This window comes from Phalaenopsis equestris, unplaced genomic scaffold (genome assembly GCF_001263595.1).
Source record: "Phalaenopsis equestris unplaced genomic scaffold, ASM126359v1 Scaffold000167, whole genome shotgun sequence".
Classification (NCBI taxonomy): domain Eukaryota; kingdom Viridiplantae; phylum Streptophyta; class Magnoliopsida; order Asparagales; family Orchidaceae; genus Phalaenopsis; species Phalaenopsis equestris.
In genome coordinates, this window is record NW_018164609.1 from 153,200 (window position 1) to 173,264 (window position 20,065).

Below are 20,065 nucleotides of genomic sequence, written 5' to 3' on the forward strand. Positions count from 1 at the left end.
TGTGTAAATTTTCCGAAAAAAAAAGGTTTTTTTCAAAATATATATATTTAAACAATAACCTTATTTTCAAACCCCTACATGAACTTCCACTAGAAATCCCATCACATAATCATAAGGGCTATTGTGGTTTATATTTGAGTCATGAGACTAAGAGGTTGTTTGGTAGAGCTTTTTAAGTAGGATTTATGCCGAATTTACAGTAAATCCAACCCAACATTAGAATTCGGGCACATAAATCTGGCTCCTCTTAAAGCCAACTTTGGCTTTGTTTCGGCCTAAATCCCAAATTTACTAAATCCAATTGTACAAGATTTACTAAAACCAACTAAAGTTAAATCCTACTTGCGGCGAAACAACCTCTAAATCGGCCATAAAACATTTTGAACTATTTCATGTCCTGATTTTATGCTTAAAAGTATAAATAAAAATTGTCGACTTACTCTCTGCATAATCCTTTGAACCTGACTCATCCAAGTACTTCAGATGGTCCTGAAGGCAATTAAATCTCTCAGTCCAATAGCTACTGATCTCTTCCTTGGTTTCAGCAAGCCTTGGACCTTCTTCAGCTCCATTTTTCTGATCTTCTAGCCTCACACTCTGCTCCTGTTGCATCTCAGTTTTTGCGGAAACCTCAACGCCAAATTTCCTCAGCCCCAATGAGCACGCCATGTCGCCGTTCGAAGAGATATTTGTCTTTCCATGCTCAGTTTCGAGCTTTCTACGAACATAAACAAGATGACCGGTCGAGCTATTAGTAGCCAGAGATTGTTGCCTCTTGTTGCCAACTAAGTTTGCCGAATCTGAATTGTTTTGTGGTTCTTTAGGCTGTGCAGAGCTTGCTGGTGATTCCATGATGCTTTCTGATTCATTTGGTAATTCTGTCAGAGACATTCTGTTTGTGGACAAGGGATAATGGTTGTCTGAAGCAGTTGTGACAAATCTGCTGCTGAGTAGTCTCTGATCAGTGAACTTTTCTGTTGTTTTTTGAACCATCGAGGGTAAAACCTGCTAGCAAAATAAAAGATGTACTGAAATATGCATATGCATATATATATATAAAGAGAGAGAGAGCGTAATAGGGAAACATTCTAAGAAAATTCGTGTATAATAGTTTTGCTTTATAAAAAAAAGACAATAATCAATTAAACTTTATAAAATTAAATGATTTTAATTATATATCCCTCATAAAAAATAAAAACTAAATTTGAATCTTTTGAAAAAAGTAATAAAATCAATATATAAATTTAAAATTTTAACATCTTATCACAAAATAAAGAAATTAATGAATTTTTTTAATGTGCTTAAATAAGGTTAGTAATACATTAGATTTATTGAAAAATCAAAAATATATATATAAATTCCAAAAATACCCCTATTTTCAACATGCTAAGTAGCAATTCGGTTAGTTTTAAATGTGGGACTCTTTCAACATCTATTAAAAAAAGTGTTCATTTTGGTACCTTTTCAAAGTCTAGCACCAAAATGATCCCTATAACAAGTCGGGGGATAAAGTTGACTGTTTCTCTTTTCTCAAATTAGTTGAATTTCTTATTAACTCAGAACTAGAAAAAGGAACAACAATGGCATTTTCCCAATGTTACAAAAATGGTAAGTTGAACCAAGTTATTTACCAAAATTATTAAGGTTATCTGAAAGCATTATCATCTTCAACAGATAAAAGGAAAAGCTTCTCTAAGCTTCAACAAAAGATAAAAAAGCCAACTTTTAAGTTGCTAAAACATCAAAGTTCCAGTTTTAAAGTTGAAGATTTGGTTCTCCTGTGACTGCCCATTAATATCTTCATTTATGTTCAAAAATTATTAGTAGGAACCTTTTAATTCCTTTAATTCAATCCTCTAAAAAAGCATCCTAATTTATATGCACGGTGAACAAATGATTGATGAATTATTTTTTCAAACAACTGTACGTTTTCAAGGTTTTAAAAATCAAACCGGATAGTGAACCAGTAGAAAGAGAGGTTCAAAGTTCAAAGGTTGAACTAGAGTTAAACTTGAGGTTCAGTTGGATGACCTAATAAATCACAAATATATTAAAAAATGACAATACATAAGATTTACATACCAATCAATTCCTAAGTATTTAAATATCTAACAACTAAAATTCAATTTTAGCATGCCATTTTTTTATCTATGCATGAAAATGTGTATTTCACTTTTTAAAAATTAAATTAGAAATATGTTTTATGTGATATTGATGATTTTGGTGGTATAAATGTAAAAATATAGAATTTAGGTGCTAAATATGTAAAATTGGGTGGTGTCCATGATATTGATATTTTTTATGTGATATGAGTGATTTGGTTAAATAGATATAAAAAATAGAGTTTAGGTGTTAGATATGTAAATTATATAAAATTGGGTGGTAAGTATGTAAATGCTCAGCAGTTTACATAAAATTGGTTGGTATGTATGTAAATTGAGTTTCTTTGGAATAAATTATACTGAATTATATTTGTTATTTTGTAAACAGTTAACCTTTTTTTTTTAAATCCAACATCATAATAAATAATTGGTTTTGCCATTTAAATTTAAAAAAAAAAAAAACTGACAAGATCCATGTATCCTATGAACCGAACGGTTCTTTAAAACCGGAGCCAATTTGCCGGTTCTGAGGTTGAATTACCCGTTAAATCTGATTTTGGACAGTTCAATGCGGGAGGGGTTTTTTATGCCAACCGGAACTGAACCTGTCGCTGGTTCATGGTCAAACCAGCCGGTCCAGGTTTCTAAAGCTTGTGTTTAATCATAACATGGAAGATCAGATTAAATGCTGCTAAAAAAAATTTCATAGCACAAAAAAGTTGTAAAACAATGTTCATGTTCTGAAATTAGCATCGTTACATTACCCACTTTTCAATTAAAAAGCGCTGCAAATGAATCATTGACACAAACTATTATTATGCTACTTATTGTTAAATCCACTAAATAGTGTAGCAGCTATAGTCTGATATTAGGTACGCCAGTAACACTGGCAATTAGAAGCCCTATCAAAAGGGAAAATGAAACCTTGAACAGTCCTACAATTCCTAAAAAGCATGCAGATCATTGAAGGAAGGAACCAACGGAGCCTTTTAATGCAATTTCATAGTTATTATTGCTCCGGGAGCTTGAAAAAATTCAGGATTGGGCTCACTACATCCAAATGGCTTTGTCAAGAAATCAGGTGAGATTTTGGCTAAATCTTCTACTCTCATGATAAGGAAATTTTAATGGTATACCACAAAAAAATTAGATCAAGTATTGAGTTGAAAATTAAGAAATAATTCAAATCAATATAACTTGATTTCAATAATATTTATCGAGTAACAAAGATAATCAGAGCAGCTAAATTAAAATTTTACTAATCTATCAACCAAAATATAAACTAAATATATCAACACTATTAAATTAATAAAGCAATTCTAACATTAAATAACTCGGATGCTACCTAAAACATGAGCCTAAAAACACTTCTAAAAGACGAATGACTGACAACCTAAATTTATAAAATAAAGGGAATGAGATTGCAAGAAAGAAACTCCGTAGGTGAATCTCCAAAAAGTATAAACAGCAAGACACAAAACATAAAAATGAGCAAAATAATGGATAGGAATAAAAATAATTATAATATTATTACAGATACAAACAATATACAAAAGATAGATATTCCAATGGAAACTAGTCCAATGATTCTTAACATACAACATGTCAATGTTTGAGCAAATAGGTTGAATGTCTTATTCCTTTGCTTTCATTCCAATAAATAATAGTTTGTACAATTTCTTTTAGGTAACCTAATAAATTATCCAAATCTAAATAAGGAAAGAATATATACAATTAAGAGAAATAAATCGGAAAAGAGAAATTGAAAATAATTTAAATAAGGAAACTCCTAATTCTGCTGCCTGATTTCCGTCGTTCTTGTTTGATATCCCATATAAACATAGTTCATCAAAGAAAAATTTATGCCAACAAAATGATCATCATGCTCACATACGAACTATCCACTCATATAAATATAAATAAAATATTTATGCATATATATATATAAAATAAACATACACATTCCACGCATCATAGAAAATTAAGTATGAGTATTATTATCAATATTGCCATTATTATGTATATATCAAATATAGAATTGCAGCAAATAAAGTTCATTGCATTTAACAGGAGTAACATGCATGAAAGTAAATATTGTAACAAACGGGAATAATTCAGTTTATGCAATAATAATAAATCAAGGGAAGCTGACTATCACATCATATCAATATGATCATGTAAAGTACAATAGTCAATTATATTTCATAATAAATTTACAAGTAGTAGAAACATGCCAAAAACGGCAAAGAGTACGCCCTAACAAAGAAAGATATGTATCTCTCTTACTCTGTAGTATCAATAAAGATCACAAAAATCTTAGCATTTCGATCATGATGCATATATTCTCGCTCCAAGATATGATGCTCCACAAATGCTACATACAAAATAATCTAAATAAATCACACATTAAATGCATTACACATTAAACTATTAAACAGTCCCAATAATCAATTAAACAACTTTTATAATTAATGATTCTATAAGTTGTCCTTATTTTATATTTCATAGTTAATCTTAATATTACAAGATTATTTAAACTTTCAATATAAAATGTCTTATTTATGACTTAATGAAATTATTAATAACGTTCTAATGGGTGATCGATTCCTTTACAAATCTATTTAAGTACTGAATATGAAATATGTAAGTGTGCATCCATAAAAACTAATTTATCTATATAAATAAAATTATTTTTCTTATACAATATAAAGTGGATTATATTGCTATAAACCACCATTATCCATAAACATAAATCTACAGTGATGGTCACTATTTTCTTAAACTATTTCTAAGTTATAATTCATAATTTATTCTTACAAAAGGTATATGAGTAATCAAATGCCCCAAAATCCATAATTTAATCACCTAAACAATATCACATAAACCTTAAAATTAGCATAGATTTAATTTCATGTCAAGCTTCAATAATATAAAAGGATTAAAGTTCATTAGAAGGAAAGTAATTTATAGTTATTACATTCTTAAAGCAAATCAAGGTAAAGCAGATGCAGTAGGAGGAAGAAAGAGAAGAAGAAGAATTCATCGACACTTCCTTCCGTTTTCTCCATCACTTGGCTTCTTCTCTAACAACGATAGTAAAGTAGTCGAAGTTCGAAAAAAAGCAAAATCAAAAACCCCTCTTTAGGTACAAGTTGCATGCAATAAAAAGCCAACGTCAATCCTTACTTTCCTCCATTTGCTCATATGCTTGCAGTTGCTCACTTACTCGCCCTATGGATCGTGGCCTCCCTCGCTTTCTCTCCTACAACAGCTGGCTCTGTCTCTTGTAATGCCCCAAAACTCTAAATTAGGATTTAAAAGGTGAAGGAAAACCAAACCGGGCTGGATGCCTGATTCAGAAAAGGAGGCGGCGGCGGCAATTATTTGTTATTATATTCTCCCCACCTTGATGAAATTTTTCCCAAATATTCAAACCAGCTCTATAACCAAAAGTTTAAGGCATAAATTTCACTAGAATTTCGGCACAAAGGTTAAGCATCATATAAATCCTTTCAGTTGAACAATCCATCGACACTAAATCATCAAGAAACATAACAAAAATAAGTTGAAAATCTACTACACATCGTTTCACATTTCAAACACCAAATTAAAAGCATAACAAGAAGTGAAGCTTACTAAAAGTAAAGTCTCAGTTCACCCAACTACTTTCATAAATTATTAGCAAGAGAAGTGAGGTTTTATACAACCCCTGTACACTCAAAAAAACCAAAAAATGTCAGAATTAAACAAAGAACAAATGCCAGGAACAAATGGTGAAAGCACAATAGCACCTAGCAAACCAGGCTAGCAATCAATAAAATCATCTCTACTGCTGCTACTTATACAAACAAAGCATCACAACATAGAGAACATATTAAGTCAAATCTACTTCCTATACCTACAATAGAAACAAAGAATAAAGTAAGCTATCAAGTAAACTTTATTTTTACAAATATTCATCATAATAGTCATAGAATAGTATTTAACAATGTTTAGAAAACCCAACCGGACCGTCTAGTTCGACCGGTTTGAACATGAACCGGTGGTTGGTCTGGTTTGAATGTACTAAAGAACCTGTTTTGTAATTGAACCACCCACAACCATTTAAACCGCCAGTCAAACCGGCGAATCGGTGAACTGGTTCAGCTCGCATTGGGGTTCGACTGCTACAGCCAAACCGAAAATATTAACAATTTATTTTAAAGGAATTATAAAAGCATAAAACAAGATAGCAAACACTAAAGGTGGAAAGCCCATGTCTTGTTGATGTAATTGTTCTATGCCTTTCAATTTAAAGGAACGATGTAACCAAAGATTTAAGGATGTGGAACTAAATTATAAAGGCTAAAATAATTTAATAATCTTTTTCTTTGCCCTTAGTTGCCTGTACATAAATTTTGTTTTTTCAGATTATTTTTGTCTATGGTTTAGGAAACCGTGAAGTACAAATAGCAAAATGTTATTATTATGATTATTATTATTATTATTATTATTATTATTATTATTATTATTATTATTATTATTATTATTATTATTATTATTATTATTATTATTATTATTATTATTATATTAATGTTGATATATAAATATATATTTAAGTTTTATAATATTTATAATTAATTTCAATATACATTAATGTTAAATTAATCTTAATAATAAGTTACAAAATTTAATTTTTATTCATTATAATTTTTTAAAAAAATTATTATGGTGTGATTCTTATATTTCATATTTAAATTTTTTGAAATTAATTGTTATTAAATTTTAAAATAACTTACTAAAATTATTATGATATTGGTTATTTAAATATTGAGGTATTTATTTTATATTTCATAATCATTTTTTTAAAATTACATCATTTAGGTCGCATTAAATAACTTTATGATTTATTATGTCATCCAATTCACCGCCGGTTCAACCTTTGAATTTTGAAACTCCCCATTTACCGGGTCAATGTTCAGTCAGTTTTGCAAAACCTTGGTATTTAGCCCAAACCAACAACTTACACAAACTAAGGGAGTTAAAAGTAGGCACTCACGCTATATCAAATCAATTCAAATAATGTCATAACTTCACAAATAAACATGACAAAAAATCACATCAACCTTAGTAATTAACCTCCTAGAGGCCCGATGGTATACTAGAACAAAGAGAAATGGTTTTGATTTGAACTAAATTACATTTTGATAATCTTGGTTATAAAATATCATAGTTAAAAATAATTACAAACATCACATTATGTGAAGTGATCGCATGATAATCTAAAAAATAGCATATGTTCATCATATAATCGCAATACAAGGGCAGAGTCAGATCACACTTGATCCCAAATCAGTTAAGATAGATAAAACTAGCACTTTCTTAATTAAACAACCCATGAGTATCATACGACATAATAATATAAAGCAAAGAAAATAACCACATCCTAAGACACCATCCCCTAATCAACCAACAATAAAGAAAATATATACTACAATAACACAAACATACCAAACACATCAAACGTGCAATCAATTACTAAAATCATTTATAATTAAGCTTAATATATGAGTATAACTAATAACCTCATAAGTAAACATTGAAAAGACATCAACCAGTATAATACAAGCTATTACTATAGCAATACCTAATTTAGCATGATAGATTTCTTTATGTTGTAAAATTAATACAATATAATACATAGACCAATTATTCAGCTCATGCCAAGAAAGGCATCCGAGTAAAATAAGTACAAATGTCATATTTGGTATTTTTAAAAAATAAAAACGTGCTTGTAACACAATATCATTATCAGCATTTTACATGCCAAAAATTATTTTAATTTGTGCATCGATCAAATCAATATTTGCAATATAAATAATCATTATGGACTCATAACAATACAAGATAACTCCATCCTTCTAAATAATACAATTCTCCAGCGAGTATTACTCACAAAGTGTCATACAATGACAAAACAAATCACATGAATGCAACTCTCATGCATAAGAATATCCCTTGCCAATAAATAGAGACTCATGTCTACAATATTACCACATATAAGCATCAAGTTATACATATATTTACAATTAATGCCCATAAGAATGATTTGATCTACCCAATGTCACGACAACAATTTAAATATTCATCATAATTTATTGATTTCTTTCCTCAAGGAGCGTTAATTACTGAACCTTCCAAGAATTTTTCATAGCATTCAAAAGCTCTAATACATTAAGATAATATATTGTGCTTATAAATCTCAAATTATGCGAGTACTCAAATATAGATTTTCCAAAAATTATCAAATCATTAAGTTATGTTATTATAACTATCATCATCATCACCATTATTACTATTATTATTATTATTATAGGCATCATTAATACATGATCAGTTGCTATAAATGCTTTCCTTTTTCTTTTCCTTTTGAACTAGTGTCTCTAGAAAAGATAGCATGTTTCCTTGGAAGATGATATGCTGCAGAACTTGGCATATCCTCTCCACCCCATATCAGCAAGTGGCAAATTGTGCTAAGTAGCAGCAGTGGCCCAATAATTGAGAAGGGAATGGACGTTTTAGATTAGAATATGAGCGGCATCCTTATTGTTTGATTAATCAAAATTTTCAGAGTAGCAATGTAAGTTCATCAAATAGGAGTTTTATAAGATGGAGAACTGCAGATATTTTTTGGTGGCTCAGTTTTGGTATTTTGTTATTCAACGAAAAGAAACTATCTTTGTCAGTATCAAAAATGATATTCATATTGTACATCCAAAAATAAATTTCCTTAGCAATAGGATAGCCCGAGTATTAGAGCCCACTGACCATGAACTTAATGATCTGATTCTGATTAGACATACTTTTAGATGTGACAAGTTACAAAATTATGTGCCGCTTAGAAGGACCAAGGAAGTACCTCTGAAGCTTGTTCCTCCAAAGCTTGTTAACATTCATGTGAGTTCCTCCGACAGGGCTCACTAACCCAAGCTCTCTCATATTTCTCAAATTATTTTACTAAGATCGCTTGTACCAGTAAAGCCCTTCTACCGAGCTCGCCAATACCCATTTAGTTGTATCACTGAGCTCAAGGAACCATTCTTTAACACGGAAGTAACAGAACTCTGTTCCATCATCACAAATATATTTATTGACTGTTTGACATCCATTTCGAAGATCTTATTAATGACGGGTATCTCCAGGCCCTATATAGAACGACCTATAATATAGTCTTTTATGTACTCTTTAGATCCATGTGTAGGCACATACACTCTATTATGTATAAATATGAGATAAAAGGGGAGAAGCAAAGACTTCTACTTTCTATTCCTCCTCTTTTTTTCCTTGAAGAAAAAATACTCTCTAAAGATCTTCAGCTTCCACATCTTTCCTACTATCTCTCCTCGATGTATAAAATCATGAATTATACGGGATCATATGTCCTAAAGGGATTCAACAATAATAAAATTTGAAGATAATTTTCGCATTTCGAACTCTGAAATTTGTAAATCAAGTAATCATTAGAAAGGAAACAAAAGAGAAGAAAAATGAACATTTTTTTGAAAAATTTAATAGCCAGCTATAAGAGATATTTTAGCAAGATATAAAAACTTTTAAATAAGAAACAAGAAGATTGATGAAAAATAAACTCATAAGGAAATTCAGGAAAAATATAACTTCGTAATTGAGATGGAAGATAATAAATCAGTTTTTATATTTCTTATCTCGAGGAAGATAAATAGAAAAGAATTATCACACAAATTAATAAAAAAAAAAGTTAATAACCTAAAATCAATACGCAATCTACAGCATATGTTCCATGTAAGTAAAGATATAAAAATAAAAATGCAGTCTCACATCAGCTTAATGCACATAATTAATTAAGGATAAATGGATAATAATCATTATTTTCAAATATTTTTAGTCTATGTTTCTTTCTTAGTGTAACAAACAAATTATACAGAGATGATGACATGACTCTATGTCATAAATAACGATCTCAACCTGCATAGCATAACACGACACCAAACGGGTTTTTTCACTTTGAGGCATGAAGCACAAATAAAGCATGCACTTCAATTCAATGAAGTGCAAAGAACACAAAAAAATTAAATATTTTTATGCTATTTAACAACAATTACACAAATCAAATTATAAAACTGATCTACGACATTTTAACTCAAATTTTAACAAGGAAGCTTTTTACTAGTTAGTAGAGCATGATATTAACCCACCGATAAACCGGTCATATTATTAAATTGGGAAGGAGAAGAGCAGAGCGCGCTCTAAAATTCAACATAAAACACGCAGTTCACCAATTCAACTGCATTTTATGAAATAAGCACAAGTCTTTCTAAAGCAATACACAACCTCAACACTCTGCTCTGCACTAAGAACATAAGCATCATTGCACCTTTAACAAAATGTAATACTCCATAAATCTATTAACAAAATGAAAATAAATAATATAGAGAAAGTATGCAGAAACAAAAAGCAAACAGAAAAAGAGAAAATTATTATTCAATAATTATTCATATCAACAATCAAATGCAAAATTATCTTTGTTGGTATTCTTAAAAAATAAATCATTAACAGATTTAAGCAACTCTATCTCGAGACCATAAATGATAACCAAATTTCGGAGGCATGAAAAAACCGAAGCTTAATAGATGTGCCTGCAGCTGTGAAGGGTGGAGAAGTCAAAGGAAAGCTCTTGCTTGGTGTAGAAATAACAGTAAAAGGATTGCATTTGGCTGCACTGGGGAAGATAGAACACAAAAGGAAGGCAAAACTTGAGAACAAGCGTGGAAAATGGGGTATTGGTTCTATTACACAACTCTATAAGGATGAGGGAACGGTCGCACAACTCCAAGCAGAGTGAATAGTGCTGGCCTAAAATTTCAGTGGCAGTAAATCCAAAATTTACAGTTTATTAGTGAAAATGAGCCCTAAGGAGTCTTAAGTAGAAAGTTTGTGAGAACAATTTAGGGTATAGGGTTTACAAATACAGAATTAAGATTAGATGCACAAAATTAAGCACACAAGATGAAATTTACAGTTTAGAAACTTCTAATTTAAACTACTAATCGCCACTCAAGAAGAAACCAGGAATATGCAAAAGTCAATGCAAGCGATAATTTAGGCGTAGGCTAAAAAAAATCTTGAATAGTAATTCAATAACACAAAACTAACATATTTTCATTTGAAAGTTCACACCGTAATCTAAGAAAATAAGATTATATCATATTTGAAGATAATAATAATAAGCAATGGAAGCAAAACAATCATTAAATAGAGGAAAATAAAAAAGTAATCAAACAATAACCTATGCATCATGCTAATAAGAAGATAACATCTCCAAAAAAACCAGCACTCAAACATCAATGTAAAATATTAATAGAACTACCATTTTTTCCTCCCTAATGCTTCTCATCATAAGTCTCCGTCAATTTACAATCAAAAGATGAAGTCAACAACCATATCACAATTCATAGTTGAAGGATCCAAATAATAAAATCACAAATCACATAGCTTGGGATTGAGGCACTACATTGCAAATCAAACAACCAAGTGATGAAGGGAGTAATTAATGGTCCAAATAGTAGAAGACTCGATTCACAACCAAAGTGATGCAGACATCACTACCGTGATTCTGCGGTATTGCAGAATACCGTTTTTCTATGGGATCACGAATAGTGTCGCAATCACAGGACCGAGACAGGTGCCAACTCTAAAATTTTAACAATTTCGTTTTCCTTTTTTATTTCTTCCCTATTTTCTTATTTCTAATTAGAGTGTTTTCTATGAGGAGGCTATTCATATATTTTCTATTTTTTTAGACTATTGTGTTATTATTATTGTTACGGACTTTATTGTCTATATTATGCTCTTTGGAATATTGTAATATTTCCTTTTGCAAGTGTTGTCTATATATTGCTCAAAAACAGAAGGTAGGACCTCATTGACCTCCATACCACACCGTTTTATCGTTTTTCTCTTTGCTTTAGCATGAGCGGCCGTCAATCAATACTAAGTTTGATGTCCAACAACAGATTTTGCCTCATACCCCTTTCCAAATGAGAAATATTACATGCGGAATCCAGACTCCAATAATACAATGACACGTGTCGAGACCCACATTCGATCTTCTAAAAAAGTTTCGCATCTTAAGTAGGAGGTTTTAAAAAGCATAGTTGAGTCAGATGAATGAGCTCAACCAGACCCGAAATAAGGTATATTAAGGGACAGCAAATGCTGGAAAAATTTGAAAAAAAAAAAGACATGATTTAGGGGCTTTGGATTAAACAAAAGAGAGGAAAAAATTTTGATTTTAAAATGCCGAGGAAGAAGAAAGAATACATTCTGAAGGTGAAAATGATATAACAGATGATATACAAAGTGACGAGCAAGAATATGAAAAACAAACAGAATGCTAACGAGCATGAAATTGAGAGTAGTTTAGCTGCTGCTGTTATAGATTTTTAAAACTTATTGGTAATTTTCTAGCGAACTTGCATGAATAAATTGTGGATACTCCTCTTCTGATCCTGAAGTAAGATTTTTATAATATTTTATTCAAAATTTGTTCATTATGGGATATATTTTGGCAATACATTGGGAATGTACTATCTAATTATTGAAGAAACCCTCATATATTCCTATTGTGTTTCTGAAATCTGATTTTTTAGATGTTTTAAGTGTCTTTTTTTCAATAAATTGTTAATTTTAGGTTGTATTTTTACAGTAAACTCAAAGTATACAACCTAATTTCTTAAGGAAAAACTTATGTAATCATGTTGTGTTGCTGAAAAAATATGTTTATGATGTTTTAAGTGGCATTTGTTCAATAAAATTTTAATTTTAAGCTATATTTTGACAGTAAACTGGGATTTTAGTACATGTTATCTGAAAAAAATCCATATGTAATCATGTTTTGTGGTTAAAATCAGAGTTTTATGATGTTTAACATGGATTTTGATTAATAAAATTTTGATTTTGGCGTGTATTTTGATATTATATTGGGACTGTACTGCATGATTTCTGAAAAAAACACTTAGATAATACTATTGTGTTGCTGAAACAATAATTTTATGATTTTTTTAGTGGACATTTCATCAATGAAATTTTGATTTTAAGCTATATTTTGGCAGTATAATTATAGTGTACTGCATGTTATCTGAAGAAAACCCTTTTGTAATCCTGTTCTGTGACTGCAATCAGATGTTTATGACATTTTATTTTTTGTTCAATAAAATGTTGACTCTATGATGACATGGTATTATCTTAATTCTAAAGAAAATTTCTTATATAATATTATTGTGTTGTTGAAATCATAAGTTTGTGATGTTTTAAGTGGCATCTGTTCAAAAAAATTTTAAATGAAGCTATATTTTGGTGGAACATTGAGATGTATTACATAATTTTAGAAAAAAATACTAGTGTGCTCCCATTGTGTTTTTTAAATTAAATTTTTATTATATTTTAAGTGAGTTTTGATCAATAAAATGTTGATTTTAGGCTATATTTAGGTTGAACGGCATGATTTTTGAAGAAAATTAATACTTCTAGAACACTTTGGGTCTTGTACAAGCATGATAATAATATGCAAAAGAAACACTTGATCTTGGATATCATTTAAATGTACAACATAAAAAAAAACATTTTGTGGAGAAGAAAAGGTAAAAAGAAATAGTAGCAAATACCATGAAATTGAAAGAAATCAATCAAGTCAAAAGAAGAGCGCATATTTATCATCCAAATTGATTTGTGAAGGATGAGAAATTAATTACTTATTTTTAGTACGGTTAGCATGGCTGCTCTCTATCTCAAAAAGAGAATACAAAATGAGCTTTTTAACATGAGAGAATCAGAAATGGTGGATTAATTCTTAAAAATGACTAGATATTCAAATTTTATGGAAGCGCATTCATTCATGTCCCCAAAAAATGAAAGACTATTTTTTTTCAAAAAAATCAATTTCTTGCAAATATTTTCAACTTGTTCTCTTTGCAGTGATGTCTCTTGCTAATCAAATGCACTTCTCAAAATGCAAAGGTACAAAACTTGTGAATACTAGGACAATAGATAAAATCAACAACAGTTTGGAAACCATGTCGATGCCTTCTTCAGATGTAAAATTTCATTCCATTTCTTAGCATTTTAAGTCACATTCATGAAAAACGCACTTTTAAGGGATTTTATAGAGTATGACAGCCATCAAAGGGATCATAAATTTGAATTCATCACAACCTTTCTTATACGTTCCACATTGATCAAATGAAATAAAATATAGCTGGACAATCAACCATGTTTACTCCTTTAGCATTATAAACCGAGGTGGCTTATGAATTATTCTACACCAATATTCATAATTCTTATAACTCTTCAAGGAAACTAAAATCAAAACTCACAAGAGCCTTAAAAGAGTTGAAAAAAAATAGAGAAATTTACATACGTAGCACAAAATTCTTATGTATTAACATATCTCACAAAAACTTTCATATTTACATACATAGCAGTTTGGTTTATAAACCTATACATGAAAAGGTGCATTTGACTTTGAAAAAAAAGGCAATAGTGCTGTGTGTGTAAATATGAAAGTTAAGGTGTAAGATATGTAAATACATAAGAACTATGTGCTATGTATGTAAATGCCTAGCACTGTTAAAAGTCTTACGTTGCCATATATAAAACTCACCACAAATTATCTCAAAAACAATACAAAAGGAGAAGGGGAAAAAACAAAAAGGAAGCTTTTATTCAATAACCAGCAAACATAAAATTGCCGCAAATAGAATCATGGGACCTATAGATTAACTCAGCACCAAATTCCTCGCTCCCTACAACCTAACAGACCCCAACAATCTCATAAATCAGAAAAACCATACCATAAAGGCATAAACAACCACTCCAATCGCATTAAAGATCAAACAATTTTGGAAATTTACACCATGTACAAAGAACAGAACACATAAATCCCAACAACTTCAGCACAGCCTACCAGCAACGCAATCCAACACCAAACAACCAGAAAACTCAAAATCATTCCACTCCAATAGCTCAAGAAGCAAAGGAAGACAACTTGAGGATCCATAATCCGCCCGATTAGGGAATTTGACCAAAATAGTCAGAAACAAGCAGCTAAATTAGAAAAAGCATGAAAAGAAGAGAGGAATACCATTGCCCTAAGGCATTGCGACGGCTCGCCGGAGATGAACGAGCAGCGGAGAAGGGAATGTTAGGTTTGAAAAAATAACAGAAGAAGCTTCGTTCCAACGGATGGAAAAGGAAACCCTCAACTCTTACCGGCAACGCCCCTATTGGTCATTTTTTCCCGGCTATGAATTCTCATTTACAGACATACCACCAAATTCACGTGTATTTATACATCTACCACCTAAACTTTTACTCTTTACATTTGTACCATCTAAATTTTTCTAAATATTACATATCTACCACCTATTCATATGTATTTACATATCTACCACCTAAACTTTTACTCTTTACATTTGGACCATCTAAATTTTTCTAAATATTTACATATCTACCACCCAAACATTATTAATATCTCTGTGCTTTTTTTCCAAATAAGAACCTTCTTTTACATGCTACTGTTTAAGTATTTATAATAAATAGAAACTATACGGTAAAATGTCGATAATGCAATCATTTCTCGTCCTACTATCATTTTGCTTGCTCCCATACTGGTGAGCCGTTAGCCAACCTATTCAGTCAATCTTCTTGGTTCGATCGGTTGGATCATCTGCCCCGTAACAACTGGAAGCTCATCGTGCTTGTCATGATTTATTTCCCGACACGTGTCATGTCCAGAGCTGTCAAATCTAATTAAACTTATTCGATCACATAATCACTATTTTAACTTTTAAAAGTTAAATGTGCTCGTGATCATATATGTGTTTGTTCGTATATGTGCTACTATGTCCATATATAACTTTTATTAAACGTGCATCCAGAAACTAGGACTTTAGTAGCTCCAATAATTTTTACAAAAAAGATTTTTTTAAAGTAATTTTATATAAAAAAATTATTAAATTTGAAAAGATTTGTGAATTTAACAAATATAAATCTTTAGCAATATTTGATCAAGTGCTCAAATGTGGGACACATTAATTAGAAATAAAGTGAAGAATATCAAAACATCAAGTTCTAAAGCTCATCCAACACCGAAAAAATAAAGAAAAAGCTCGATGTGCCCGATTTTGAATAAAAATATACTAAAAAAAATTAAAGTTTAGGTGTTAAAAATATAAAAATGTGGAAATTATATGATATGTATCTAAATCTTTCAAAATAGAGGTTAGCAAAATGTAGCTTGAAAATAAATCCAAATTTGATAACTTTCGGCATCTCAATATATTTAAATTTGAATTGAGACTTATTCACTCAAGCTGGCATCAAAATCACAGCAAATCTAACCTAATTTTGATAAGTAGACAATCAATCTATTTGGTGCAGTTGCAACTATTTGAAGAAACAACTATGTGAAGCTGCTGCAGAAGAAATTGTTTTTCAAAAAATTGTGGTGGTTATTACAATTAATTTTATTTTTAAAAAGTCAGTCTGCATCTTTCTAGCAGCCACCACGCTTTGACAGCTCATGTTAAAAAAAAACAAGAAAACAGTTCTCCAAATAGTACTGTGGTGGCAGAAAAATAAAACTAGCAGAAAGCTATCAAGAAAACAGTTCTCCAAATAGTACTGTGGTGGCAGTCTGAAAAATAAAACTAGCAGAAAGCTATACCAAATAAACCCAAAATTAAAATTAAGGAAACCATGTTGCCACTGTGATTAATATTAGCAATAGTCATGAAATCAATAAAGATGTTTTCTTTTTTCCTTAAATTGCTAAGGAAAGTATGCTGCCACTATCACTAAGAGTAAAATAATGAGTTTGTCAAATGTGTAAATTTAGAATATCTTTATTTCATTAAGAAAATAGAAGAACTGAAAACAATCTACTGAAAATTTGGAATATAAATACAACTTTAGTGGAAGTTAGAAATTATATATATATATATATATAAATACAATTTTTGGGCATTAAATTTAATAATTATGAGGATTATTTTTGACAAATCAAACCTCCAAATTTTAAAACATTACATTAAACTAGATCGAAATAAATAATAAATTTTCGAAAATTTTCTAATAAAAAATGCAAAAAAGTAAAAATTCTCGCAACATTACATTTCAGGTCGAGCTCGAGTGGTCCTCACTTGAGCTTCATTAATTAATCGGCTTCAAACTCTAACTTAATTCAACAAGTTTGAACCGACTTATTTATTATAGAAGTAAAAATAATATTAATTCAAACTAGTACAATAATAAGATGAACAATTAAGAGAAGATAATAATTTTCCATAGAATATAAAATATAATTTTTGAATATTTTGTACCATTTATGCAAAAAATTATAAATTTTAATATTTTTGAATATATTTTATATTATTATTTTTAAAAAAAACTATTGAGTCGAGTCAAGTCGGGCTTGCTTGAGGCTAACATATTAGCTCGAGCGCAACTCACAAACCACCTACCGAAACGAGCCCGAACAGCTCACAATTCAACTCGGCTCAATTAAAACCCTCAACATTTACATTCAATAAGTGAATTAGAACAAATGCCATTTTATCACCAAGAAGTCCATTAAACCCTTCATAGAAGAGACTCTCAAAGAGAGATTACAGAAATTATTACATATGACAACCGCAAGTCCGAACGACAGTCCAAATAGACTTTCATATAATCCTTGACAACATGATTGTATTTGAACCGTCACCCGAACTACGGTCTCACGTAGTAATTTTCCCTCCCAAAATGCTAAACCAGAACTCGCCAAAGCCAAATTCTCCAAATTTTCCCTCATTGGGCAATCATGTAATACTTTTTTTTTTTTGAATTAACCTACTTCCACATGATTAGTGAATTCATTAATTTAAACTTCAACAACATAATTATAATACAAAAACTATAAAGTCTTGCCTTAATTATATCCATACTACATAAAAATAAAAATAAAATAAAAACACATTAATAACATGCAAACAAACATAACCGGATTTACATACTAAATAAATCTTTATGTTAGTGTTTGAATCACATCAAAATACATGCATTAAAAGAAGCAATTTGCATTGAATAAATGATAAAGATATAGATGTTAGAAAGATAAATATAAAGACAATTATAACGTATATATGTAAATTCCCAGCAAAATAAAATACTGATACAGAGCCTGAATCTCAAATAAAAACTCTTCTTTTGCACAAAATATGTCAAGTTTTTAGGAGAATCAAACATCAAAAGACTCAAAATCACTGTATCTTTAACATAGGTATATACAAAAGCTATGGGTTTATAACATTATCATTCAATGGTAAAAGTGAAAACGAATTCAAGTCCCATAGTGAGACAATAAAAGAAGCATTAGCTCTCGGACAATGCCTTTAGTTATTGCAACAATACCTTTGAATGTTGGAACGAAGAAACAGGATATAAATACGTGGGGCAAACCTTCATGGGCCCCTGCGACTTCCACTTGAAGTTGGGATGGAGAAGAAATTTGATTTTTTTTCCTTCTTTTTTGAACTCTTAATGCCCCAAATTTCCCAATAGCCTCTCCACAGCAGCGTGTACATTACCAGAAGAAGCAATGAGAGCACGAATGTTCTCCTGGGTGTCAAAGAAGCCCATTTCCTGAAGCTGAGCAAGTTGAGTTGCGTAGAGTTCTTCAGGAGGTGCTGCAGGTAAACAAGTTTATTTTACTAAGAATGCAAAATAATTACATTACATTCCCATGTAAAATTCAATTTTTAGGTACATGCCACCTCCCCTCTACATGAAAAGGTGTATTTCACTTTTTCAAAGTTAAAATGGTGGTATAGTTGATGTGATGTGAAAGATTTTGAGCGATGTAGATGTAAAAAAACTGAAGTTTATGTGTGGATATGTAATTACACAAGAATTGGTTGGCATGTATGAATGTAAAAGCCCGAAAAAATTATTATTTTGATGAGCAAAAATGTAATTGAAAGATGAGAAATTCTTGAGCAGGAGAGAGTATGATTACCGCTGTGATTATTGGGAACACCGAGATTACCTCCAGCGCCAAGTCCGCCAAACATTTGCATCAAAAATTCCATTCCTGTGTTGCCTGACAGCAGACGTAAGAACATTTGAAAAATGCGACAGATTGATATATATCTATTGCATATTAGTATATATAAACATAGAAAACTATTTCCCTATGAGCCCTCAAATTACAGTAGTAAAAAACCTCAGAATGGTTTCTGAGGACTTCTGCTTCCTGTGCAGGATTGATGCGTTCATGTTTCTTAAATGAGAAGCTTAAAAATATATTTTTGGAGAAGGAATGAATAAGCGAGAAAGAATAAAAACAAAAATAATCAGATTTGACCACTTAAAGAACCTCAGTAAAAAACCCGTTTTAAATCAGGGTTTTCAGGTTGATTTTTCAATAATTAGATTGAACAGTAGAAAAAGTACTATCCAGTGATTCATCCTCAATATATGACTACATTCGGACTAAAGGTTTCCTATGGGCACAACCATAATCTCCATGATTGATTAACTCTATTCATTTAGAATAAAAAGTGAGATAATGACAACAAGCACAATCATTGTCTTTTGTGTGTCAGTCCGAGCAATCATGAACTCAAGCTAACCAAAGTCCAGAGTGAAATTTTGGGTTTAAACAGAGTCCCCTCTGATTTTATTTATGGCAATCATTTTAAAAAAATGGATCACCATGAGATTTGCTTATAGATTTTTTTAAGGGGGGGATGTTTGTGATGAAGATCTTAAAAAATTATAGCCTTCAGGAAAACAAATTCAACAATGGGATGCTAACAGCTAAGATTTACAACAACCAAACAGATTATCTAAGATGGCCATGTGTTATTTCTGACTTCTTATTTTGAGGGCACAATTTTGGTAAAGATTCC

At 30.6% G+C, this 20,065-nt stretch overlaps 2 protein-coding genes across 3 annotated transcripts in view; both read right to left on the bottom strand.

The window, feature by feature from the left end:
* Window positions 1-440: 440 nt before the first annotated feature.
* Window positions 441-15,398, bottom strand: LOC110022119 (the record flags this gene model as incomplete). Its single annotated transcript, XM_020720920.1, is given in 2 exon segments — window positions 441-1,005; window positions 15,259-15,398. Coding segments are annotated over 2 exon segments (568 nt in total), but the record flags the coding sequence as incomplete, so codon positions are not given.
* Window positions 15,399-18,390: 2,992 nt separating this feature from the next.
* LOC110022109 (ubiquitin domain-containing protein DSK2b-like) overlaps window positions 18,391-20,065 on the bottom strand; it is a 32,488-nt gene continuing 30,813 nt past the window's right edge. The window contains exons 7-8 of one of the 2 annotated variants that reach the window (XM_020720911.1): window positions 19,171-19,245; window positions 18,391-18,841 (exon numbers count right to left, since the gene is read on the bottom strand). In XM_020720911.1, the coding sequence (XP_020576570.1) occupies window positions 18,693-18,841; window positions 19,171-19,245 (224 nt within the window). In that variant the 3' untranslated portion in view covers window positions 18,391-18,692. Of the gene's footprint in view, window positions 18,842-19,170; window positions 19,255-20,065 lie in introns of both variants that reach the window. The other variant, XM_020720910.1, reaches the window with a different exon arrangement.